Consider the following 27,094-nt stretch of genomic DNA (forward strand, 5'->3'; position numbering starts at 1 on the left):
GATGGAAAAGGCTCTGGAAATACAGAAAATGGTAAAACTAGTTTTGCAACCATCAAGAGTGTCGATCCATCAGGGCAAATTTGGGGTCGGTCCACGAGGCCATACAGTTGGCAGGTTCCAGGCCATGGTGTTCCGGGGGGACCTGTTGGGGTTCCCACCTACACATGCACCAATTGATAGTCTTGTCGTCGAATGCCAGGGTTTCACTCCTGTGGTGGCTACACAGCTCGCACCTACTAGAGGGACGCAGGTTCGGGATTCAGGACTGTGTCCTGGTAACCACGGATGCGAGTCTCCGAGGCTGGGAAGCTATCACTCTAGGGAAAAGCTTCCAAGGAAAAGCCTAAAGTCAGGAAGCCTGCTTTCTCATGAATAAGATGGAATTGAGAGCCATCTACAATGGCCTTCAACGAGCGGTACATCTTCTTCAAGATCATCCCGTGTGATTCCAGTTGGACGGAACGAAAAGCACAGCGAAAATGGCAGAGGTGACGAAGATCTTCCTCTGGGCAGAAAAACATATAAGGTCTCTGTCTGCTATTTTCATTCCAGGAATGGACAACTGGGAAGCAGACTGCTTTAGCAGACACGATCTCCATCCGGGAGAGGGGACCCTCCACCAAGAAGTCTTCGCAGAGGTGACAAGTCTTTGGGGAGTTCCTTAAGTAGACATGATGACATCTCGTCTCGACGAGAAGCTCCAAACATATTGTTCCAGGTCAAGAGACGCGCGGACAATAGCAGTTGATGCACTGTTGTCCCAGTGGCTATTCCGGTCGGTGTATGTGTTCTCTCCACTTCCACTGATCCCAAAAGTTCTCGAGATCGTAAGAAGAACAATGATTTGGACAAATTTCTTTGGCCCAGACTGATCAAGGAGAGTTGGTGCCCAGATCTTCAGGAAATGCTCATGAAAAGATCCTGGGTTTCTTCTTCTTCTTCGCGAGGACCTACTACAGTAGGTACCGTGAGTGTACCTAGGCTCACCGCGGCTACATTTGACGGCATGGCGATTGAGCGCCAGATCCTAGTCCAAAAGGGTATTCCCTAGGATGTCATCCCCACTCTTGTTCAGGCCAGGAATAACGAGTAACGTCTGAACATTACCACAGTTTTTTGGAGAAAAATATGTGTCTTGGTGTGAATCCAAGAAGGCTCCAACGGAAGAATTTCGATTAGGGCGTTTCTCCATTTCCTACAGGCAGGAGTAAGGCAGCCTGAAATTGGATCCCATCAGGTTCCAGATTTCAGCAATTGGCAATTTTCTTTCTGAAAAAATTAGCTTCTCTTCCGGAAGTTCAGGCTTTCGTGAAAGGCTTGTTGCGCATCCAACCTCCATTGTACCTCCAGTGGCACCATGGGTTTTTAATGTGGTGTGGCAACCTTTGGTTGGCCTTGGCATCTGCAAGGCGGGTGTCTGAGTTAGGGACCTTGTCCCATGCGAGCCCTTATTTGATCTTCTATGAAGATAGAGCTGACTTGAGGAGGTCAGCGTTTTCACCCACAGGTCGTTTCCTCTTTCTACAGTAACCGACCTATTGTGGTGACTGCAGCTACTGATGCCTGCGCTGAGTCACAGTCTCTGAATGTGGCTAGAGCGTTGAAGATTATGTCGCCTGAAAGGCTCAGATTGGGAAAACAGAGGTTCTGTTTTGTCCTGTGTGCTCCCAACAAGATTGGGTGTCCTGCTTCCAAGCAGACCATTGCGCGCTGGATCTATGGTGCGATTCAGCATGCTCCTTCCACGGCTGGATTGCCGTTACCGAAATTGGTTAATGCCCATTCTACTAGAAAGGTGGGCTCGTCCGGGGCGGTTGACCGGGGAGTCTCGGCATTGCAACTTTGCCGAGCAGCTATTTAACAAACAATTTGGCTAAGTTTTACAGTTTTAATACCTTGGCCGAGGTTGACCTCACGTTTGGTCATTCGGTGCTGCAGAGTCATCCGCACTCTCCCGCCCGTTCTAGAGCTTTGGTATAAACCCCATGGTTCTTGAAGTGTCCCCAGCATCCTCTAGGACGTATGAGAAAATAGGATTTTAATACCTACCGATAAATCCTTTTCTCTTAGTCCGTAGAGGATGCTGGGCGCCCGTCCCAGTGCGGACTCTGTCTGCAGTTATTGGTTGTGGTTACACACAGGTTGTGTTATGTTTTTTTGTCAGCGTATTGCTGCAAATTCATCATGCCGTTGGCTTGTGTTCTATTGAATGCCACGTTCTGCGGCATGCTTGCGGTGTGAGCTGGTAAGATTGCTCACTGTGGTTTAACGATAAATCCTTTCCTCGAAATGTCCGTCTCCCTGGGCACAGTTCCTTAAACTGGAGTCTGGAGGAGGGGCAGAGAGGGAGGAGCCAGGTCACACCATTTGAAAGTCTTAAAGTGCCCATGTCTCCTGCAGATCCCGTCTATACCCCATGGTTCTTGAAGTGTCCCCAGCATCCTCTACAGACTGAGAGAAAAGGATTTACCGGTAGGTATTAAAATCCTATTTTTAGGGAGGGTGTCTGACGTCAGCTCCGGCCCCGATCAGCCTGTTCTCATCACACTGTAGGAGTAAGTCCTGGACTGCGCAGAGACTGCACAAAGTGGATTTTTGCAGCTCTGCGTACACATGGAATTGCACACTTGCACAGTGAATTTACACTTGCCCCCCCCCTCCCCAAAGGCGGCGACTATCTGAACGCAGGACAGCAAAGTTTGCAGCTCAGAGATCAGGTCTGAATCACCCCCTTTGTAAGCAGCAGCTGTGCTAAAACACAACCTCTTTCTCTGGAAGGCCCCCAAACACCAGCAGCAGGTCAATCATGCTGCGTCTTTGCTGCACTACCAGAAACAGATATGCATCAGAGATGTACAGTACTTAAATATTCAATTTACATACATTTCAGACTTAGGATTCCTCTGTTATGTCTTTCTCCTCCCACCACGTCCCTCTCCCACTCTTTCTCATTCCCTGCTGTTCATTTTCTAGTCTTAAGGCGGGTACACACTAGCCGATAGAGAAATGCCGGTGGTAAACGACTATTTCATTGAGCGATATAGCGTTTAACGATATAGCGCGTACACACTGAACGTTATCGTTCAACGATAACAATCAGTGACGTCCCCGCCAGCATTCCAGAACATGCAGCTCAGCCCGACATTGTTGGGTTGAGCTGCATGTCAGCTCAATATTGGTGATCGCTGAACAGCGTATGGAAGCGTGCATCGTTCATCAATAATACCCCCATCCACACTGGATGATTTCAGGCAAAAAATAAACGATAACGACATAAATGTTATTGTTTATTTTGTAGGCAGAAATCGCCTAGTGTGCACCTCCCTTTATGCATGGTACACACTGGGTGATATATTGGCTGTTGGAGCGAATGGCCAATATATCGTTAGCGGGTCGTTAGGGATACACAAACGATACGTCTGTGAACAGTGTCGTTCACAGGCATACTGTATCACATCAGCTGTGCAACACAGCAGATAAGCTATATATCTACAGATATATCGCTGCATCAGCCTGTGTGCATGGGCAGTCCGCCAATCGCTCATATACTTGCTGCAGGGGCTGGCGTTACAGCTGGGCGAGCAAATTCAAACGCCCGCCTAGCTGTATGACAGGATCAACACATCAAGCGGCCGATCGGCAAGTGTATATTTACATGGATTGGCTGCTCTGTCAGCACAATGGCGGGTCTGCCAACATCTCTGTCTGGTGTACCCAGCCTTACACAATAGATCAGCACTGGCTGATCTATTAGTCTTAAGGGCAGTACACATGGGGAGAGATGGGTGCTGAGCGATCTGTCACAGACCGTTCAGCACAGTGCGATGTGTGCTGAGCAAAGAGAGAGGGGAAGGGGAAAGGGACACGTGGGGGCCGCTCATTTCACCCAGCGGGTGAACTGGTAATGCAGATTTCTCTATCGTCCTAGTGGATGCTGGGGTTCCTGAAAGGACCATGGGGAATAGCGGCTCCGCAGGAGACAGGGCACAAAAAGTAAAGCTTTTTCAGATCAGGTGGTGTGCACTGGCTCCTCCCCCTATGACCCTCCTCCAGACTCCAGTTAGATTTTTGTGCCCGGCCGAGAAGGGTGCAATCTAGGTGGCTCTCCTAAAGAGCTGCTTAGAAAAAGTTTAGCTAGGTTTTTTATTTTACAGTGATTCCTGCTGGCAACAGGATCACTGCAGCGAGGGACTGAGGGGAGAAGGAGTCAACTCACCTGCGTGCAGGATGGATTGGCTTCTTGGCTACTGGACATCAAGCTCCAGAGGGACGATCACAGGTACAGCCTGGATGGTCACCGGAGCCGCGCCGCCGGCCCCCTTGCAGATGCTGAAGTCAGAAGAGGTCCAGAATCGGCGGCTGAAGACTCCTGCAGTCTTCTAAAGGTAGCGCACAGCACTGCAGCTGTGCGCCATTTTCCTCTCAGCACACTTCACACGGCAGTCACTGAGGGTGCAGGGCGCTGGGAGGGGGGCGCCCTGGGAGGCAAATGAATACCTATAAAGGCTAAAAATACCTCACATATAGCCCCTAGAGGCTATATGGAGATATTTAACCCCTGCCTGATTTTTCTAAATAGCGGGAGACGAGCCCGCCAGAAAAGGGGCGGGGCCTATCTCCTCAGCACACGGCGCCATTTCCTCTCACAGCTCCGCTGGTCAGGACGGCTCCCAAGTCTCTCCCCTGCACTGCACTACAGAAACAGGGTAAAACAGAGAGGGGGGGGGCAAATTTATGGCGATATTTTGATATAACAAAGCAGCTATAAGGGAGCACTTATTATAAGGCTATCCCTGATATATATATAGCGCTTTTGGTGTGTGCTGGCAAACTCTCCCTCTGTCTCCCCAAAGGGCTAGTGGGTCCTGTCTTCGTTAGGAGCATTCCCTGTGTGTCTGCTGTGTGTCGGTACGTGTGTGTCGACATGTATGAGGACGATATTGGTGTGGAGGCGGAGCAATTGCCAAATATGAGGATGTCACCCCCTAGGGAGTCGACACCAGAATGGATGCCTTTATTTATGGAACTACGGGATAGTGTCAACACGCTAAAGCAGTCGTTTGACGACATGAGGCGGCCGGACAATCAATTAGTGCCTGTCCAGGCGACTCAAACACCGTCAGGGGCTGTGAAACGCCCTTTGCCTCAGTCGGTCGACACAGACCCAGACGCAGGCACTGACTCCAGTGGTGACGGTGACGATTCAACCGTATTTTCCAGTAGGGCCACACGTTATATGATTTTGGCAATGAAGGAGGCGTTACATTTAGCTGATACTACAGGTACCACTAAACAGGGTATTATGTGGGGTATGAAAAAACTACCTATAGTTTTTCCTGAATCAGAAGAATTAAATGACGTGTGTAATGAAGCGTGGGTTGCCCCTGATAAAAAGCTGATAATTTCAAAGAAATTATTGGCATTATACCCTTTCCCGCCAGAGGTTAGGGAGCGCTGGGAAACACCTCCTAGGGTGGACAAGGCGCTAACACGCTTATCTAAACAAGTGGCGTTACCCTCTCCTGAGACGGCCGCACTTAAAGATCCATCAGATAGGAGGATGGAAAATATCCAAAAAAGTATATACACACATGCAGGTGTTATACTACGACCAGCTGTAGCGACTGCCTGGATGGGCAGTGCTGGGGTAGTTTGGTCAGAGTCCCTGATTGAAAATATTGATACCCTGGACAGGGACAATATTTTACTGTCGTTAGAACAAATAAAGGATGCATTTCTTTATATGCGTGATGCACAGAGGGATATCTGCACACTGGCATCACGGGTAAGTGCTATGTCCATTTCGGCCAGAAGAGCTTTATGGACGCGACAGTGGACAGGCGATGCGGATTCAAAACGGCATATGGAAGTTTTGCCGTATAAAGGGGAGGAGTTATTTGGAGTCGGTCTATCAGATTTGGTGGCCACGGCTACAGCCGGGAAATCCACCTTTCTACCTCAAGTCACTCCCCAACAGAAAAAGGCACCGACTTTTCAACCGCAGCCCTTTCGTTCCTTTAAAAATAAGAGAGCAAAGGGCTATTCATATCTGCCACGAGGCAGAGGTCGAGGGAAGAGACAGCAACACGCAGCTCCTTCCCAGGAACAGAAGCCCTCCCCGGCTTCTACAAAAGCCTCAGCATGACGCTGGGGCTTCTCAAGCGGACTCGGGGACGGTGGGCGGTCGTCTCAAAAATTACAGCGCGCAGTGGGCTCACTCGCAGGTAGATCCCTGGATCCTGCAGATAATATCTCAAGGGTACAGGTTGGAATTAGAGACAGATCCACCTCGCCGTTTCCTGAAGTCTGCTTTACCAACGTCCCCCTCCGAAAGGGAGACGGTTTTGGAAGCCATTCACAAGCTGTACTCTCAGCAGGTGATAGTCAAGGTACCTCTTCTACAACAAGGGAAGGGGTATTATTCCACTCTTTTTGTGGTACCGAAGCCGGATGGCTCGGTAAGGCCTATTCTAAATCTGAAGTCCTTGAACCTGTACATAAAGAAGTTCAAGTTCAAGATGGAGTCACTCAGAGCAGTGATAGCGAACCTGGAAGAGGGGGACTTTATGGTATCCTTGGACATCAAGGATGCGTATCTCCACGTTCCAATTTACCCCTCACACCAGGGGTACCTCAGGTTCGTTGTACAAAACTGTCACTATCAGTTTCAGACGCTGCCGTTCGGATTGTCCACGGCACCTCGGATCTTTACAAAGGTAATGGCCGAGATGATGATTCTTCTTCGAAGAAAAGGCATATTAATTATCCCATACTTGGACGATCTCCTAATAAGGGCGAGGTCCAGAGAACAGCTAGAGATGGGATTAGCACTGTCTCAAGAAGTGCTAAAACAGCACGGGTGGATTCTGAATATTCCAAAATCCCAGTTAATGCCGACAACTCGTCTGCTGTTCCTAGGGATGATTCTGGACACGGTTCAGAAAAAGGTTTTTCTCCCGGAGGAAAAAGCCAAGGAGTTATCCGAGCTTGTCAGGAACCTCCTAAAACCAGGAAAGGTGTCTGTACATCAATGCACAAGAGTCCTGGGAAAAATGGTGGCTTCTTACGAAGCAATTCCATTCGGCAGATTCCACGCAAGAATTTTCCAAAGGGATCTGTTGGACAAATGGTCAGGGTCGCATCTTCAGATGCACCTACGGATAACCCTGTCTCCAAGGACAAGGGTGTCTCTTCTGTGGTGGTTGCAGAGTCCTCATCTATTGGAGGGCCGCAGATTCGGCATACAGGATTGGATCCTGGTGACCACGGACGCCAGCCTGAGAGGCTGGGGAGCAGTCCCACAAGGAAGAAACTTCCAGGGAGTATGGACGAGCCTGGAAACGTCTCTTCACATAAACATTCTGGAACTAAGAGCAATATACAATGCTCTAAGCCAGGCAGAACCTCTGCTTCAGGGAAAACCGGTGTTGATCCAGTCGGACAACATCACGGCAGTCGCCCATGTGAACAGACAGGGCGGCACAAGAAGCAGGAGTGCAATGGCAGAAGCTGCAAGGATTCTTCGCTGGGCAGAGAATCATGTGATAGCACTGTCAGCAGTGTTCATCCCGGGAGTGGACAACTGGGAAGCAGACTTCCTCAGCAGACACGATCTTCACCCGGGAGAGTGGGGACTTCATCCAGAAGTCTTCCACATGCTGGTAACCCGTTGGGAAAGACCAATGGTGGACATGATGGCGTCTCGCCTCAACAAAAAACTGGACAGGTATTGCGCCAGGTCAAGAGATCCGCAGGCAATAGCTGTGGACGCGCTGGTAACGCCTTGGGTGTACCAGTCGGTGTATGTGTTTCCTCCTCTGCCTCTCATACCAAAAGTATTGAGAATTATACGGCAAAGAGGCGTAAGAACGATACTAGTGGTTCCGGATTGGCCAAGAAGGACTTGGTACCCGGAACTTCAAGAGATGATCACGGAAGATCCGTGGCCTCTACCTCTAAGGAGGGACTTGCTTCAGCAGGGTCCCTGTCTGTTTCAAGACTTACCGCGGCTGCGTTTGACGGCATGGCGGTTGAACGCCGGATCCTAAAGGAAAAAGGCATGCCGGAAGAAGTCATTCCTACTTTGATTAAAGCAAGGAAGGAAGTAACCGTGCAACATTATCACCGAATTTGGCGAAAATATGTTGCGTGGTGCGAAGATCGGAGTGCTCCGACGGAGGAATTTCAACTGGGTCGATTCCTACATTTCCTGCAATCAGGATTGTCTATGGGTCTCAAATTGGGATCTATTAAGGTTCAAATTTCGGCCCTGTCGATTTTCTTTCAAAAAGAATTGGCTTCAGTCCCTGAAGTCCAGACCTTTGTTAAGGGAGTGCTGCATATACAGCCTCCTGTGGTGCCTCCAGTGGCACCGTGGGATCTCAATGTGGTTTTGGACTTTCTAAAATCTCATTGGTTTGAACCACTAAATAAGGTGGATTTGAAATATCTCACTTGGAAAGTGACCATGCTTCTAGCCCTGGCTTCTGCCAGGAGAGTATCAGAATTGGCAGCTTTATCTTACAAAAGCCCATATCTGATTTTCCATTCGGACAGGGCAGAACTGCGGACTCGTCCGCATTTTCTCCCTAAGGTGGTGTCAGCATTTCATCTGCACCAGCCTATTGTAGTGCCTGCGGCTACAAGTGACTTGGAGGACTCCAAGTTACTGGACGTTGTCAGAGCATTAAAAATATATATTGCAAGGACAGCTGGAGTCAGAAAATCTGACTCGTTGTTTATATTGTATGCACCCAACAAGATGGGTGCTCCTGCGTCTAAGCAGACGATTGCTCGTTGGATCTGTAGCACAATCCAACTTGCACATTCTGTGGCAGGCCTGCCACAGCCTAAATCTGTAAAGGCCCACTCCATAAGGAAGGTGGGCTCATCTTGGGCGGCTGCCCGAGGGGTCTCGGCATTACAACTTTGCCGAGCAGCTACGTGGTCAGGGGAGAACACGTTTGTAAAATTTTACAAATTTGATACTCTGGCTAAGGAGGACCTGGAGTTCTCTCATTCGGTGCTGCAGAGTCATCCGCACTCTCCCGCCCGTTTGGGAGCTTTGGTATAATCCCCATGGTCCTTTCAGGAACCCCAGCATCCACTAGGACGATAGAGAAAATAAGATTTTACTTACCGATAAATCTATTTCTCGGAGTCCGTAGTGGATGCTGGGCGCCCATCCCAAGTGCGGATTATCTGCATATATTGTACATAGTTATTGTTAACTAATTCGGGTTATTGTTGAAGGAAGCCATCTTTCAGAGGCTCCGCTGTTATCATACTGTTAACTGGGTTTAGATCACAGGTTGTACGGTGTGATTGGTGTGGCTGGTATGAGTCTTACCCGGGATTCAAAATCCTCCCTTATTGTGTACGCTCGTCCGGGCACAGTACCTAACTGGAGTCTGGAGGAGGGTCATAGGGGGAGGAGCCAGTGCACACCACCTGATCTGAAAAAGCTTTACTTTTTGTGCCCTGTCTCCTGCGGAGCCGCTATTCCCCATGGTCCTTTCAGGAACCCCAGCATCCACTACGGACTCCGAGAAATAGATTTATCGGTAAGTAAAATCTTATTTTATCATGGTGCATGCCAGGGTCAGGGGTCTACTGTCTAGAGTCACTGCCTGTGGGGTGGGGTGGTGCGGATGTGGTGTCAGGGCAGCTGCCAGTGTGAGCAGGATTACAGCTTTTAACTGCACACCTTTTAGATGGGTAGTCCTCAGGTTGCCGGCGGCCGGGCTCCCGACGACCACCATACCGACGCCAGAATCCCGACCGCCAGCATACTGACAAATTTTCTCCCTCTTGGGGGTCCATGACCCCCTTGGAGAGAGAATAGATAGCGTGGCACACATAGCACGCCGTGCCCGCAGCATGGCGAGCGCAGTAAGCCCGCAAGTGGCTCATTTGCACTCACCCAGCTGTCGGTATGCCGGCGCCAGTATGCTGGTCGCTGGGAGCCCGACCGCCGGCAACACATACTACACCCCTTTTAGATGGGTGTAGTATGAGTGGCCGGGAATCCCGAACACCGGCTTACGGACAGCTGGGCGAGCGCTAATGAGCCCCTTGCGGGCTCGCTGCGCTCACCACGCTGCGCTCACCACGCTGCAAGCATTACGCTATTTACTCTCCCTCCAGGGGGGTCCTGGACCCCCAAAAAGGAGAATAAGTGTTGGCATGCCGCCGGTCGGGATCGCGGCGCCGGTATGCTGGTTGCCGTGATCCCGGGTGGCGGCATACTGAAGACCACCCTTTTAGATACCTAACAGCTTTATCTCTCTTTATACACATACACACGTGTGGACATTTAAAATGACATAAAACAAACATAATAATATGTTTCAAATATTTAGGGTTTCTTTTTTATCTGTAATCACCTTTAACAATGTTACAAAGTGTGAAGAGTAATATTTTGTACACACAAGAGTTTAATAACTAGTAAATATCACAGCTCAGACAAATAACATGACAGTCTTAAAGTTTGTTCATACATTGCATTCCAAGATAAGAGTGGCTTGTTAGTAATATATTGATCTAATCTAAATATTTCCCAAATGCACTTTGCTGTAATCAGGGTTGTTGTAATGAAATGAAGCGTTAAATGTTAAATAAGGTAGTTAATAATCCATCAGCTCTTATCTGAAATATTGACTGTTATGCGAGTCCCCTAAATCTTCAACACTCATTTTTCATATGTCATCCATGAAGTCTTGTCTAACTAGTTCACAATTTGTCTGTAGTTACAAAGTTTTGAGTACAATAGTAACCTAACCACCTGTGTCTCCCCAGCCTCCCCGCGGAGAGAGACAATTGTCCCAGCAGCAGCAACCACAACTCCTTGCAACTTGTTGCACACAAACATAGTTTCCATAGCAGCTGAGAGAGGAGCGAGGTGCCTGACCAAACCGACTCAGGCACAGCACTGATGAGCTGAAAATCTCTGCTCCCAGGACACATGCACGATGGGGGAGCCGGTACCTGCCGCTGTGGATAAGAGACTGCAGTTTGTGGAAGAGTATGTGCTGAAAACGCTAAAACTGAAGCCTGACCGCTGGCAGAAATGCATCTCCAGCGAGGAGAACAAGATTATCTTGCAGGCGTTTTTGGAAAAGGCAGATCAGTTAGTGCTGATAATAATCTTGAACCCGGCTGGGCTGCTGGTTCCAGTGCTAGAATTTCCCAACTCTTTTAAGAATAAAGCAGTGTATTTTCTGAAGAGGAGCAATGCTGCACTGAGCGCAGATTCGATGAAGAACAGTTTAATCTACGGGGACCTCTCATACACTCCTATTGATCACTTTTCTGCCTTAGTGGAAGAGGTAAGACACACCCATTCATTCTCTGTTAAATCTGCTTTTATCATGTTTTAATCATTTACCAGTTAGTATGGACACGTGGGATGATAAGTGGCCAAATCAGGTTAATTTACAAAACATGGGAGCAGAGGGTATGTATTAAGCCTTGGAGAGTGATACAGTGGAGAGAGATAAACTAACAACCAATCAGTTCCTGTGATTTTTCAAACACAGACTTTAACATGGCAGGAGCTGATTTGCTGGTACTTTATCTCTCTCCAAAGCGAAGTACATCTGCCTCATGGTCTGTTTATTTAGGCTTTTATATGTTTGGTCTGTACAATTAAATGTTTTTTTTTACTAATCACTGTGTTACGTTAAGCAATTAATCATATTTAACATATTTATCATTGTATTAAGAATTTGCTTGCAGTGTTGAAGACAGAACAAAGTTCAAATAGGAAGGAAGAGGTCTTTTATCTTTTTATTTATTTATTTTTGAAAGAAAATTATATAGATACTGCAGTTTCTTAATAATTGTACCTATCCGTACTATGTACAGTACTTACAGCCAGGGCCGAATTAATCCTTAGGGGTGCCAGGGGTACTTAGACAAGGGGGCCCCTGTGGAAGGCGGGGAAGTTTAGATTTATATTGTGCATACACCCCAACATGACCCATTCCAGGATGGACAAAATGCTCTCTATCTGGACTTCCCTCTTAATATATGATTGGTGTCATCTGTGTTGAACTATTTAATAGATAAAGGTGTTTCAACACATGTGATTGCAGTCATATCTTAAGACAGCATGTTATCCCTCCAGGACTGGACCATCGGGGTCATTCCGACCCGTTCGCATGCAGCGGTTCTTCGCTGCGGTGCGAACGGGTCGGAACTGTGGCTGTGCGGCACCCTCATTGCGCATGTACTTCGTTGCCCAGCGACAGCAGTTGCCGGGCAACGACGCCAGGACCACAGAAAGCGATCTCAGTGCCGATCGCAAGGAGATTGACAGCGGGAAGGAGGATCGGGGCATCTACTCGCCGTTTCCCTGGCGTGGTAAGGCGAACGCAGGCGTGTCCAGGCGTTTGGAGGGCGGATGTCTGATGTCACAGCCTGGCCCTTCATCGCTGGATCCGTCGCACTCATAGGCGTGCGCAGACACTGACAGGCGGGTGCCGCTCCGGACTTCCCCCCCTCCACGGCATTATAGTGTTCTCTCACCTCCCATGTCCTGGATATAGACTGCTTATCTGGGCCGCCCAGGTGAGCAGTCTATGGGCCGCCCAGGTGAGCAGTCTATATCCAGGACAGGGGAGGTGAGAGAACACTATAATGCCGTGGAGGGGGGGAAGTCCGGAGCGGAACCCGCCTGTCAGTGTCTGCGCACGCCTATGGTCGCACTGGGTAAGTAGATGCGGGGCTGTTCTTGTTTTGCAGGAAACTTTTTTAGCATAGCAGGGCTGCACAAGCAATCGCAGTCCTGCTATGCTAAAATACACTCCCCCATAGGTGGCGGCAAGTTGATTGCACGAGCAGCAAAAAGTTGCTACGTGTGATCAACTCGGAATTACCCCCCCATGTTAGGATGTATGTATTATGTGTATTAAATTTAACCCAGCAACTTTGTTAGCTAATGGGCAAAACCATGTGCACTGCAGATGGGGCAGATATAACATTTGCAGGGAGAGTTAGATTTGGGTGGGTTATATTGTTTATGTGCAGGGTAAATACTGGCTGCTTTATTTTTACACTGCAATTTACAGTAGATTTCAGTTTGAACACACCCCACCCAAATCTAAAAGGCCCCATACACTATAACGATATGTCTGAGGCTGAAGTCTGAGGCGATTTCCCTTGAACTCTCCCGGGAGCTTCCCGGGAATGGTTGCATACGATTCCATACGATTTGGTACATTATGCATGCGTTATATCGTATGCGATCCCAGCCATGCCTGCGGGAACCGACATATCACGAGTGCAGTACTAACGATCTAGGGCAGCCTTTCCGACCCTCACGGGAACGCGCATCGGATCGGATCGTAAACACCTCCAAAATGCCCTATTTTCCCCAATATATCGTCCCGAATGCCCGAAATTGGATGAAATCGGGCATTATCGTTCTAGTGTATGGGACCTTAACTCTCTCTGCACATGTTTTATCTGCTCCCCCCCCCCCCCCCCCTGCAGTTCACATGGTTTTGCCCATTAGCTGACAAATTTGCTGCTGCTATCAGGTCTGAATTAGGCCCAGTGTTCCAAATCCCGGGTCGGATCTGGGAGTTTGGTGTAAAAGCGGTATTAAGGGGGATACACATGGAGCAATGTTTGGCTAATTTCTAAGCAATCTGACTAGATCGCTTAGAAATAAGCTGAACATCGCTCTGTGTGTAGGGGTGACGGCGATGTGCGGTCCCACGCGTCTCTATCGCCGGTGCTAGATTGGCCTGCATGCAGGCACAATCTAGCAGGCCGCTCATTTCACCACTCGGTGAAATGAGCGCTCCCCCGTGTCCGTCCTCCTTCCTCGCTCAGCACATCACGCTGTGCTGAGCTGGGGAAGAGATGTTTGCTGAGCGGTCTGTGCTAGACCGCTCAGCACACATCTCTGGGGAAATCTCCCTGTCAGTATGGCCCTTAAGTGGTTTGCTTATCTCTTCAATCTGAAAACCAAGGACTCGGGAAGCAAATTTGTTACTACATTGTTATTAATCGTTCATCTCAACAAGACCTTAAGGAAACTTCAGAAGTTGTTGGTCTAAGTCAGAAACATAATTATCTCATAATGAAAAACAGTTTCTGATATACTTTAAACTTATAGGCCCTACACATTAGGCGATTTCACTGAACGATATGAACGTTCTCGTTCATTAATAAATGACAACTCGTTCATATCGCTCAGTGTGTAGGCACCAACGGTGAATGATGTGTGGCCCCGCGCTCGTTCATCGTTGGTGCTGGATTGCTTATGCATGCAGGCCAATATGGACAATCTCGTCCATATTAGCATGCACTGCTATGGAGCCGGATTACGGGGGGAGTGAAGAAATTTCACTCCCCCCGTTGCCCCTCCGCCCCGCGCGCGCGGACCACCGGGTCGCCTGTCGACCATATCCGCCGTTGGACAGTTCGGCGGCAGATCGCCGAGTGATATGCTGTCTGGGAAATCAGCACAAGAGCAGTGTTTAGCACGATTAATCATGCCGTTGCGTCCTTGCCACTCCTCAACATTTTCCTGTGATTCTCTGCATTAAGTGGAGTCAGAGATCCAGGTGGGATGGGCACTATGGGGTGCTATGAATGAAAGTGACAGTGTATGGGATGGTGCCCACTCCCCCAAATTCAGTGAATAATTTCATGTCGGATGTTAATAAAAACATGATTTTGTAAATCTTTCTTTGGGTGAGCAACATAGCCATTTTATTTGGCTAAGTTTTTATGATAAATACCTTACTTTCCCTTACAGTTTGTGGCTAAAGATGAGCGGCCAACTTACTTGTCCTATAATAAAGTGCTTGCATTAGCTGGCACCAGGGGCAGATTTGGATGGAAACCCAGTCTGGGAAATTAATGGAATTTATGGTGGGGTCTGTTGAGGGGGGCGGGATCCGGGATCCCTCCCTTATAGAGCCTGATTTTATGCAATTGCGGCATTCCTTGAGCCTTTTGCTGCAGCTGTATCTGAGACCAGGGGCAAATTGGGAACTAAAAGTGGCCCTGTAAAATTTCGTAGAAGTGACCTGACATGGGCAGCACAAGAGGTGTAACATACCATGTAGCCAGGGCCAGACTGTCCATCTGGCACTTCTGGCAAATGCCAGAAGGGCTGATGAGCAGGTGGGCCGATCCTGTCACAGAGAGAGCCAGGAAGGCCGCGATCAGCGCAGCTCCCGGCTCTCTGTTTGTCCCCCTACCACCGAAAGAACCTGTTTATAACAAAAATGGGAGCATGCCGCAAGTCCACTTCCCTCAAACTCGCAGCTTGCACCCGTGCGCCGTGGCCATGTGCCCCGATCCCTGCCCATAGTGTGCATTTCAACAAAAATGGGTGTGTGCCGTGAGTACTAGACCCCCTGACTCGCAGCAAGCCACTGTGTGCTGTGCCCTTGCACCCCCTCTTCCGTGCCCCCCCCCCCGCCCCTCCCCCCTCCATTCCGAGTGCGCGCCATATGCCAGGGCTGACTCTTATGGCCCCAGTCCGTCCCTGCGTGTAGCCATGGCAGCATTACTGGATTGCTGTACTGCAGAACTGGGATAACAGAATGAATGGGGACAATGCAGTGTACTGAGTGTGGTGGCGTGCCTGTCATGTGGGGTGTAGGGCCACATGACAACACACAAAATAGGCCCCACAGACATGTCGGTCTAACAGGAATCTTCCTCCTGAGCCCTATACCAATCCGCCCCTGACCAGTGCTGCAGGTTTTATTTCCCCCCCATCAGGAGGGAACAGTCTTGTTCTAACAGCCATGGGGGGCAGAAGACAGAAGTGTGTCTGTGTATGGAAATTGCCAACCAGTGTCAGCTGTGAGGGGAAAAGAGGAGTCAGGACCTCCCTGTAGCTACACACATATTGTCAGTGCTGGACTAGGGCGATTTTGTGCCCTTTGCTGGCCCCTCCCTGTACATGTAACATCATGCCTAGGAAGTGGGACTGCCTCCACCAGGAAGTACCGCCCTAGCTGGAGCAACCCCAGGATGCCCTGGGCAGATGTACAGGCTGCCTGGAGCGTGGCCAGATAATCCATTCCAGACACCCTACAAGCCAAATGACTGTCCCTGGGCGATAGCACCACTTTCACTCCCCTAGGGATTGCATTATTACATAATTCCCACTAATGATGTTTTTGGTCCAGTCATCAAGCAATACTAACGTCAGTTAGACGAGTCTTTTTTCCCGTAGATATGATATCACAATGCTGTGACTGCAGATGAAAGAAGACACAGTAATAATTGATATTGCCACTCTGAATTTGTAGGCTGTGATAAGTGGTCCCATGACTGTAGTATTTAATAGCTTCTGATTCTGTCAGAACTTTGCAGTTTTATTTAACCCTTTCTCTACCACACAAATGTTTCAAACTCAATAATGCAAGTACTTGACTCAGGCTTATTCACATTTATATGGGGTCTTATTACCACAAAAGGGTCTATTACTTTTCATTTATATATAATTATAGAATTCTTACATAGAAGCCCCATCTGCTCTTGTACTTGGATCTAATATCCTATTAGCTGATTAAAATGTTAGGTTCAGCAATTAGATTGAAACTCTAACAATGCTTTATATTCTAATAACAGACATCTAGAGTTACCAACTGTCACTTTAATATTAGCTTGCGCTTTTAAATAACTCTTATTACATGAATTCATTAATTTCAGGCCAGTTCTGTGGTATGCATCTCTATAACATTCCTTTGCAAGAAGTGAATGAACTGGAAAATTAATACAAATTAGCCTGTGTATTGAATTTCATTAATTAGACAGTGGCAGGGTTGACTGGTCTTTTGAGTATTTGTAAACTAGTGCCAGCTTGGTAACCATTCTATAACCTGTCCCCACCACCACCCACACACACATACAATGAAAATCACCAGCAGCAATGTATTAGTATCAATGACAAGTCTTTCACCACGGACTAAAATGTTTACTCTAACAAGCAGTGAGTGTGTGTCTGTGTGAAGTTTTCTTTCAGCCAGGAAATGTTTACTGGCACTGATTTATTACAAGTACACAGACCAGGTGAGGTAGGCACTCCCTACTGTGAATGCAGGGATTCCCAAGGGTAGCTCAAGGTCAAACTGATCTAACAAATTAAGGGGCAGATGTATTAACCTGTAGAAGGCATAAGGAAGTGATAAACCAGGGATATGTGCAAGGTGATAAACGCACCAGCCAATCAGTTCCAGTATGTAAATGAACTATTAGGAGCTGATTGGCTGGTATGTTTATCACCTTGCACATATCACTGGTTTATCACTTCCTCATGCCATCTCCAGGCTTAATACATCTGCCCCTAAGATCCAGACACACGGCTATCCCATACAGTTGTGATGGGCAATAAGCGGCCCTCCGAACATTTGGCTGTGGACCCCAGCTTCTTTCTGATTTCTTTGTTATACAGTAGCTTGTAACACTTGTTTTGAATGCCTGCTGATCTGTTATTACAGAAAGGCACATCTTTCTTTGATTTCATTTGTTTTTATTACTGTACTTAATAATGTACACCATTTTTTTGCAAGATTAGAGGGTCACTCAACGTGGCCCCTGAAGTGTATGAGGTTTGCCTATCACTGCCATATACTGTACGTCGCCGACTAATAATTCAACAACCATTCAGAATATTATTGTGATTTCTATTTCATGCAATAATCTGTTGCTATGGGGTGGGGTACACTCACATTGCACCATGTGATTAAATAAACCCCAAAGTTTATTTTAGAATATTGCTTTGTTGTGCTGCCACTGCAATGATGTCATTAACTTACAAACAATCCATACTTCACTGAACAATGCAGAAATAATGGGTTGAATGGCTAAGTGCAAACACATACCGTTATAAGGGAAAGTATGTGTTTAAGTGCCATGGTGATGATGACAGCGCTTCGTTCCACCCGCCCCGCACTGAAAGTAAGTTCAGTACTGACATCCATTCATAATTGCAGTACAGCCAGAGTAAATATTCTTTGTTAACTATGCTGTCATTTCCCAGCATACTAGATCCAATATCTTTTATTATATTGAAATTAATTAATTAAACTTATTGTGGGGAAATTCAATTGTTTTCTGGGCTCCCGAATATAATGGGCGCCTATCTAAGAAATTCAATTGTTACCCCATAGGTCCGAGTGCTACGTGTGCGCGCCCCTCAGTACTCCAGTACAGGCACCAAAGCAGTACTTTAGATGAGTTTAGCCACTTTGCACAGCTAAACCCGTCTGAAGTACTGCTTTGGGTACCCGCACTGGAGTTATGGCACATTTTAGCTGACCACCTCAGCAGTTTGCAAGCTGAAATGTGTCCCCCATGGCAGTTCGTGCACAAATGGAACAACAATTGAATTGCTCTGCTAGATGCCATATAGTAACAGCCACTGGGAGAAATAATTGAATTCCACTCATTGAATTCTTTGCATAGTTATATAATTTGCTTATCCCCACTCATCCCCATCCCACCACCCATTCCCATACTTACCCTTGGTTGCTGGCCTGGGTCTTGTGGTTCTAGGTCTGTCCTGTCTTCCTCTCAGTGGGAGCCATTGTGCATGCACCCTGGCTCTCACTGCGTGAGAGCCAGGAGACGGGACAGACCTTATGAAATCTCTATATAGTTTATATGTAAAAATCTAAATTGTTGCAAAAACTCAAAAAACCTACTAGTAGGTTGATTGGCCTCTAACAAATAATTGACCGTAATGTATGTGTATGTGTGGTGTATGTGTGTGTCCATGTGATAGGGAATATAGATTGTAAGCTCCACAGGGGCAGGTAGAGCACTGCATAATACGTGTGTGCTATATAAATAAACTTAAGGTTAATAATAATAATAATAATAGTAATAATACATATGGTGTACTTTATTGCACTAGAGCAGGGGTGGGGAACTGTTTGCTCCGGCCCACCCGCTTGTGTCAGTGACTCACGCCGCAGCTCAGTCCAGCGGCAGCGTGTCTCAACTGTCAGGGCAGGGAGGGTAGCGCGGCTATGTCGGGCGGCGGCAGCGTGTAGGACTTCAAACCAGCCGCCTGTTCGTGAGCCAATCAGGAGCCACCGCTGCCAGTCTGCGAGCTATGATTGGCTCACGAACCGGCGGCTGGTTTGAAGTCCTACACGCCGCCGCCGTCCGACATAGCCGCGCTTTCCTCCCTGCCCTGACCCCCTGACACCCGCCGGATGGAGCAGCAGCAGCAGCAACAGCAGCAGCAGCGGTAAGCAGCACAGTGGGGTGGGGCACTGTGGGGGTATTTGTGGATCTGGCACTGTGGGGGTATTTGTGGATCTGGCACTGTGGGGGCATTGGTATACCTGGCACTGTGGTGGCATTTGTGGATTTGTCACTGTGGGGGCATTTGTATACCCGGCACTGTGGGGGCATTTGTATACCTGCCACTGTGGGGGCATTTGTGGATTTGGCACTGTGGGGGCATTGGTATACCTGGCACTGTGGGGGCATTTGTATACCTGGCACTGTGGGGGCATTTGTATACCTTGCACTGTGGGGGCATTTGTATACCTGGCACTGTGGGGGCATTTGTATACCTGGCACTGTGGGGGCATTTGTGGATCTGGCACTGTGGGGGCATTTGTATACCTGGCACTGTGGGGGCATTTGTATACCTGGCACTGTGGGGGCAATTGTGGATCTGGCACTGTGGGGGGCATTTTTGGATCTGGCACTGCACTATTGAGGGCATATGTGTATCACGTCCCATTTTAATTGGCCACACCCATTTTTTTGGGCACGCGCACAGTACCTCTAAGGGGCAGACCTACTGGGGGGCAGGGTAATTTTTTACGTTGAGAATTTTTGTATGGCCCCCGAAGGATTTTATAAATATCCAAATGTCCCTTGGTAGTAAAAAGGTTCCCCACCCCTGCACTAGAGCAATAATTATCTAGAAAAGGGATCAATTAGGGAGGCCAATCCCGGGCCATTTTTTCAATCCCGGGTATCGGGATTGAAAAATGGTCAATCCCGGGATACCCGGGATTGGCTTTCAACTGTTTCCGGCCATCCCCCATGCCCCTCCCCGCCCCTCCCCACCTGCCCCGTAGACATTAAAAAAAGTACAAAGCTGCACAGCCGGGTAGCTGGTGAGGAGGAGGCGGCGGGGGAGTGCATGGGAGCCGGTGGAGGAGTGCAGGGAAGCCGGGAGGAGGTGGCGGGTAAGTGCAGGAGGAGCCGGTAGGAGGCGGCGGGTAAGTGTAGGGGGAGCAGGGAGGAGGCGGCGGGTGAATACCGCCGTAACTTCCTGCTCTGCGGCTGCTGACAGCGCAGTGTGACCTCACAGGGACAGGTCACGCTGCGCAGGGGGAGCTGAGAGGAGGGAGCTGGCCAGCGTTTGAGCGTCCTGAGGACGCTCAACGCTGATCCCTCAATCCCCGGGATTGGACCTTCCAATCCCGGGATTGAATCCCGGACGTTTTTGGGCCTAAATCCCGGGATCCCGCCGATCCCGATCCCGGGATTGGCCTCGCTAGGATCAGTGGCGAGTAAAGTGGATTCCCTATTGCCAAACTGGATTAGTATGGTCAGGAACAGAGGGACCCCTATGAGGAGATTTAAATTAAAAAAAAGTTTTTGGGGTGCTGAAATGATATTGTGACCCTTATAGTAAAAAGAATGATAAAAAAATATAACAATAATAGTGGGGATGTATAAGCTGCTGTACGATAGTGAGGAGGTAGAACTCTATAAATCAAATTCTCAGAGCCAACCAAAGTATATAGAGATCATTTTCTGTTGAGGGAGTTTTATGCAAATGGAACAAACTGCAACAAATGCAATAATGTTCTTAAACCATGCATGATACACTTACACATAGTTAGGGGTAACAAAGGATTTTCCAAATAAAAGACTTGTAGGAAAAGTGCAAATGACAGCCACTGTATAGCTTGGATCCGCAATAGTGTGGACATTTTGAGGATTTAAAGAGTTAAAAAAAAATAAGGACAAGGTAAAAAAGGGAGAAAATCCAAGGCCACCTTGCTTGGTAGGGGATTTAGGTATGGGCTACTACTGGTAGAGGCTATTAAGGTTGAAATACATTTATACAGTATACTGTCAGACTCAGAGGGAAAAATGATCCTGCTATGTGTCTCCACTCTTCAAGAGCAAGTTTATAAATTGTTTATATTGTTTATAAATTGGTAGCCAAGATAAAGCTTCCCAGAATACTGTAGGTTAGCTGAGACAGGATTACCCCTACTGCAATAGCAGAAGCATCCACTTCTAGTAAAGTTTCAAGACTGTGGGGGTCATTCCGAGTTGATCGCTCGCTAGCTACTTTTCTGCTGCGGGGTACACTGGGCTCCACAGGGAATGACATTGGGGGTGTAGAGTAGGATCTTGATCCGAGGCACCAACAGGCTCAAAGCTTTGACTGTTCCCAGAATGCATAGCGCTGCCTCCTCTATAACCCCGCCTCCGTGCACAGGAGCTCAGTTTTGTAGTTGGTGCCATGCAGTACAGGCATACAACAGGGGGGCTGCTCCAGCAGCCCTGAGAAGAGCTTTTCAAAGTGAAAAATGAAGACTTTAAGGACTGCAGCAGAGACACTGTCAGTCAGACATCTCCTGCTGCAGCTCCATCATCTCCCCCAGCAGCGCTGTACACTCCCGCGCCCTGGTTGCCGGGTACCTACAGCTGAGGCTCCGGTTCCTCTTCGTCAGTCACGCACACCACCGCTGCCCTCCGGGATCGCGTAGCTGCACACAGGGAGGAGGTAAGAGGGTCCCCCAGGCGGGACCCGCGGGAAATCGTGATCCGACGCGGCCGATGGGAGGCGGGCCGCATGCGCCTGTGTGGACACTGTGGCAGTACAGGGACCCCACTAGACCACCAGGGCAAGGGCACAGGTCGGTTTTATTAAAAAAAAAGTTTATTATACAGCCCACAGTACCCGGTGGTGAAGTCCAGCAGGGGGATAAGGCTTTGACCTGTAGCCCCTCCCCCAGCCCCAGGGCGCCATTTAGAGTAAATGTTCCCGCCCTGGAGCTTCATATCTCTCTCTCCCTCACTCCCTGTCAACGTTTGGGCGCCATTAGGACAAGCTGAGCTGATCCTGGGACTGTTTGGGCAAATCCTCCTCTGTAAAGCTGCCTGCATGTCAGCGCTGTGCATTTTACAGGACACTTAAGTATTCTACATGTCTGCTGACAGTGTTAGTTAAGAAATAGTGCATTTAGTCAGGGTTATTTAGTACAAGTACCCTGTGATATACATCCAGTCTTTACTGTGCATTTGTTACGCACACCAGTGCTAACAGGAGTATACCGGTGTATGAACAGAGAGGGAAGTGAAGCAAACGAACTCACAGACAGTATAACATAACATACACAGGAGGTGATGGAATAACTAATAAACACAAAGTGTACGGAGAAGCCCAAAGGCTCAGGAATTGGGTGTCTCCCTAGTGTCAGGAATGCTCAGATGGAATAGAGCGGACAATGAAGCGAGGTGTAGTGATTTAACATGTGGAGCACCTGAAATGATGTTGCTAAGAGCAACAGAAAAAACCCCAAAGGGTTACCAACGGGTGTGGGAATAAACTCCTTGGTCAGAGATAGAAATATAGACACAAGGAGAGTATCCACAATCCTAACCCCCACTTTCAGGGCACAGGTTCAGCTTACTGCCACTAAACTGACACCTGGACGCCCTGCACAGTGAGGGAGGATTAAGCAAGCAGGTCTGAGAGTACAGCCGCAAACCTGCTGGGTTCACAGAATAGCAAAAGAACCCCAGCAGGTCAAACAACTGACTCCAGTCTTACTGCTAGGTCCGGATTGGCAGAATGAAGTACCGTATCCCAAGGCCTATTCGCAGTAAGCAACAAGTAAATACAAAGTCACACAGTACTAGCTAACTCTCTGGAACTGACTAACAAACAAAGATTCAGCAGCATTTGCCTAGCCTGAGAGGATGGTTTATATAGCAGGTGCTGTCCACGCCCCACTCAGACCTCACAGACTGTGAGCACAAAACCAGCGCCGGATTCCCTGCCGTGCACAGAGCCTGTAACCACTACACAGTAAAAACCCGGACCGGAGTATCAGCTGCGCTCAGGTTACTTCGCTAACACTTGCCTCCCGGTTGCCATGGCGACGCGGCAGCACAGAGCAGGAGATCCTAACAGCATTGTTATATCTATTGTCTATATAGCCATACTTAGTATTGCTAGTCCAGTGCAGTTTTATTGCATGTCATAATTTCTGCACTGTTTATTGTGACTCTGTGTGTGTGCATATACCTGTAGCGGCTGTGTGACCTCCATTTCGTGTATCTCAGATTGCTATCCCTATATTGTATAACCTGAGGGGGCTATGTGCGTCAGGGTTATTATCTAATATACTGTAGGTGTTTCACAAGATATACTTATTGTGTATTTTTCTCTGTGAATTTTAGTCACCATATACCTCTAGAATTACCTGTTTGTGCACAGACACTACACAGGGGGTTCTTGTCAGGAATTGTGCTGCTGATATTGTACTGTGTTGCCTTGAATTGAGCTTTCAAATATGTCAGCTACAAGGGACGACGGAGCTGGGGCTGATCCCACAGTGCGTGGTGGTGACGCTGCAGACACTTTTGAGGAGAATATGGCAGCAGAGGGTTCAGGTTCTGGGGGTTCATTGCCCCCCAGTGGAACTGTAGCAACGGGGGTTCAAAATGACCCGCCTTGGGCTACTTTTTCCACGTTATTGAGTACGCTAGTAACTAGACTTGTGCCCCCTATGGGACCTCCTGTGCCGGTATAGCTGCTTATGGTCCCTGCGGTTAATCTGCCATGGGCAGATCAACTGTCCTCTCAGTTACAGCAATTGAACCAATCTCTGACTAAACAGAAATCTAACCCTCGCCCGCCCAAGACCACGGGGTCCTCTAAGCGGGCTTTTACTTCCTCACAATCCACCAACATCCCAGACACCTCGTCTGATGAGGATGGCATATATACTGACCCCACAGATTCTTTTTTTTTTTTTGCAAATAGATTTTTATTGAAATTTCAAATATACGAAACCAGGAAGTTGCGGAAACAATACAGTAGCTTCTAAGATTGTCAGAGGTACATCATCTGGAGAAACTTAACACCTTGTATAATAATAGAAAAAAAGAAAAAAAAGAGAAAAGACTGTATAAGGGGATGTCCTCTTTCCACAAACGGATCATAATTCCTGGGAAAGAACAATATATAGAGCATAAAGGAGTAAGAACTATAAACGTTTCATAAATTGCAACTTCTTGATGCAAAAGGGAGAGAGTAGAAGTAGGAGAGGAAAGAAGAGTATCGAGGTGAAAAGAGAAAGATATAGGGATATGGGGTAGTATTACTCTCAGTGTAGAGGGGGAGAAAGAAAGGTTACTTAGGGAGTTAAGGTTTAGGAAGGGGAGGGGGGGGGGGAGGTTCTCTCATCCCTTCCCAAGGGGCTTAACGCATGATTGATTACATATGGCTACTGGAGGCAAGAAAGGGGGGGGTTTCTCTTAAAGAGAAGATTTGTAATGGGCTGACGCTTTGTATTCCAGCCATGGGCTCCAAGTAGCGATGAAGGAGGTGTTTTTCATTTCTAGAGACAAAATGAGATCTTCCATTGCCATATAGTGGTCTAATCGGGCGGTCCATTCTTTCATGGTGGGGGGCACTGTTGATTTCCAGTGGACTGGGATCACTGCCTTAGAGGCACTCAAAATATGGCGAAGTAGTGATTTCTTGAGATGATATCTAGGTGTACACGTGAGATTTAATAACCAAAAGCTGGGGCAAAAGGGTAAGTCCTCACCGAGGATAATGCTAGCTGTCTCCACCACCTTGCGCCAAAACGGTTGCAAGAGAGAGCATTCCCACCATATATGTAGTGGGGTGCCTACTGCTGTCCCGCATCTCCAGCACGTGTTGGGTACTCCAGGATAGATTTTCGCAAGGATATTTGGGCATCTATACCATCTTGTAAGTACTTTGTAGTGAGTCTCCAAGACTAGCACATTGGTAGTTAATGAGAAGGTATTTTTATAGATCCCTTCCCAATCATCTGTGGTCACCAAACCTCCCAGGTCTAATTCCCAATCTCTGACAAATTTCGGTTGGGAAGAAAATCTATGATTCACGATCCACTTGTAAAACGTGGAAAGAGTGTGTCTAGGGTATGTGTGAGAGAGGCACATCTGTTCAAATAGAGTCAGAGCTCGTATACCCTTTCCAGAAGAGCAAAAGGTCTGTAGGTAATGTTTAATTTGGAGATATCTCCAGATTTCTTTATTGGGTAGATTCCATTTAGTTTGCAGTTCGGGAAAAGGTATTATACCAGATGAGTCCAGCATTTGATTCGTTCTCCGGATGCCCTTTTCCTGCCATGCATAGAACGACAGGGAGTGGCATCCAGGGGGAAATTCAGGATTCCCAAACAGTGGTGAGAGTGGGGAGGGATGTGCTGAAATATGTGGGAGGGAGCGCAGGAGACGCCAACACGAAAAGATGGGGCCAGCCAGTGGGTGCATTACCTGGGGGACTTTAGAAAGCCAGGGGGAGTTCACGCTAAGAGAGGGAAGAGAGGCCAGTTCAATGTCTACCCATTGTTTCCTGTGGAGTTCACTACTCCATTCCATGACTCTCATAAGGAGTACTGCATGGTAATAGGATAAAAAGTGAGGAAGTTGGAGACCTCCTTGATGTTTCCGTCTAAAGAGGATCTCATGCTTAAATCGGGGTTTTCGCCCCGCCCAAATGTAGTCTCTGATTTTTCGTTGTAGTGAGAGGAACCATGGTCGAGGAATAGTGACAGGCAGGGTTTGTAATAGGTAAAGAATTCTGGGTAAAATATTCATTTTGATTACTGCTATTCTCCCTATCCATGAAATTTTTTTCCCGCCCCATTTGGAGAGATCAGATTGGAGTTTTGATAGGAGTGGGGGGAAATTCAATTGGTAAATTTGGGAAAGATCCTTGTGAAGGATTACTCCTAAATATTTTAATTGTGATGGATGCCATGCAAAGGGCGAGATAGATTGTAATACTTGGAGGCTGGTCTGGTCTAGTGTTAGATTCATTGCTGTAGATTTTGATAAATTTATTTTAAAATTGGAGAGAGTGCCAAATCGCTTGAACTCTTTAAGGAGATTGGGTATAGAGGTCAAAGGATTAGAAATCACTGCAAGGAGGTCATCTGCATATAGGGCAAGCTTGTACTCCGTCTTCCCCACCTGCAGCCCTGTGATGTTAACATTCTGTCGAATGGCCCTCGCCAGGGTCTCCATACATAGCACAAAAATAAGTGGTGACAAAGGACACCCCTGACGAGTCCCATTCCGTATCTGGAACGGGTCTGACAGTTCACCATTGATACGTACGCGAGCAGCGGGGTCAGAATATAGGGCCCTAATTCTCTGGAGGCCCACCATGCTCACGCCCATGTGTTCCAGCACCCCCAATAGGAAATCCCAGTCAACTCTGTCAAACGCTTTTTCTGCGTCTGTTGAGAGGAGAATGGAGGGGGATTTACAAGTTGAGGCGTAATGAATCAAATCAAGAACCTTCGTGGTGTTGTCCCTGGCCTCGCAGCCCGGGACGAAACCCACCTGGTCCGAGTGTATCAGTTTTGGAAGGAAGAGTTTTAAGCGATTCGCCATTAATTTGGTGAAGAGCTTCAGGTCTACGTTTAGTAGGGAAATGGGTCTATAGCTGGAACAGTGTGACGGGTCTTTGCCCTCTTTATGAATCACTGTGATGTGTGCGAGCATTGACTGGGGGGAGAAGGAGGACTGGTCTGAAACCTGATTAAAAGCTCTAAGCATCATAGGTAGCAAAACATCTCCAAATGTCTTATAGTAGGCTAGAGAGAAACCGTCTGGGCCCGGACTCCTGCCATTTGGGGTGGTCTTAACCGCTTCTTCGAGCTCTGCCAGAGTGTAGGGGTTCTCGAGTGACTCGACTTCTTCAGGTGTAAGAGTGGGGAAATTAATTTCCCTTAAAAACTCTGCAATGTAGGCCTGTCGGGGAAGATCAGATTCCGCCTCCGTGGAGCTTCTTAGATTGTATAATTGGGTATAATAATGTCGGAAAGCTGCTGCTATC

At 47.9% G+C, this 27,094-nt stretch overlaps 1 protein-coding gene across 5 annotated transcripts in view; it reads left to right on the forward strand.

Annotated features, from left to right (window-relative positions):
- DNAH9 (dynein axonemal heavy chain 9) overlaps positions 1–27,094 on the forward strand; it is a 1,014,643-nt gene that overhangs the window by 155,589 nt on the left and 831,960 nt on the right. For all 5 annotated transcript variants that reach the window (XM_063960955.1, XM_063960958.1, XM_063960957.1 and 2 more), the window contains exon 2: positions 10,798–11,327. In XM_063960955.1, the coding sequence (XP_063817025.1) occupies positions 10,971–11,327 (357 nt within the window). In that variant the 5' untranslated portion in view covers positions 10,798–10,970. The remainder of the gene's footprint in view (positions 1–10,797; positions 11,328–27,094) is intronic.

This window comes from Pseudophryne corroboree, chromosome 3 (genome assembly GCF_028390025.1).
Source record: "Pseudophryne corroboree isolate aPseCor3 chromosome 3, aPseCor3.hap2, whole genome shotgun sequence".
Taxonomy (NCBI): domain Eukaryota; kingdom Metazoa; phylum Chordata; class Amphibia; order Anura; family Myobatrachidae; genus Pseudophryne; species Pseudophryne corroboree.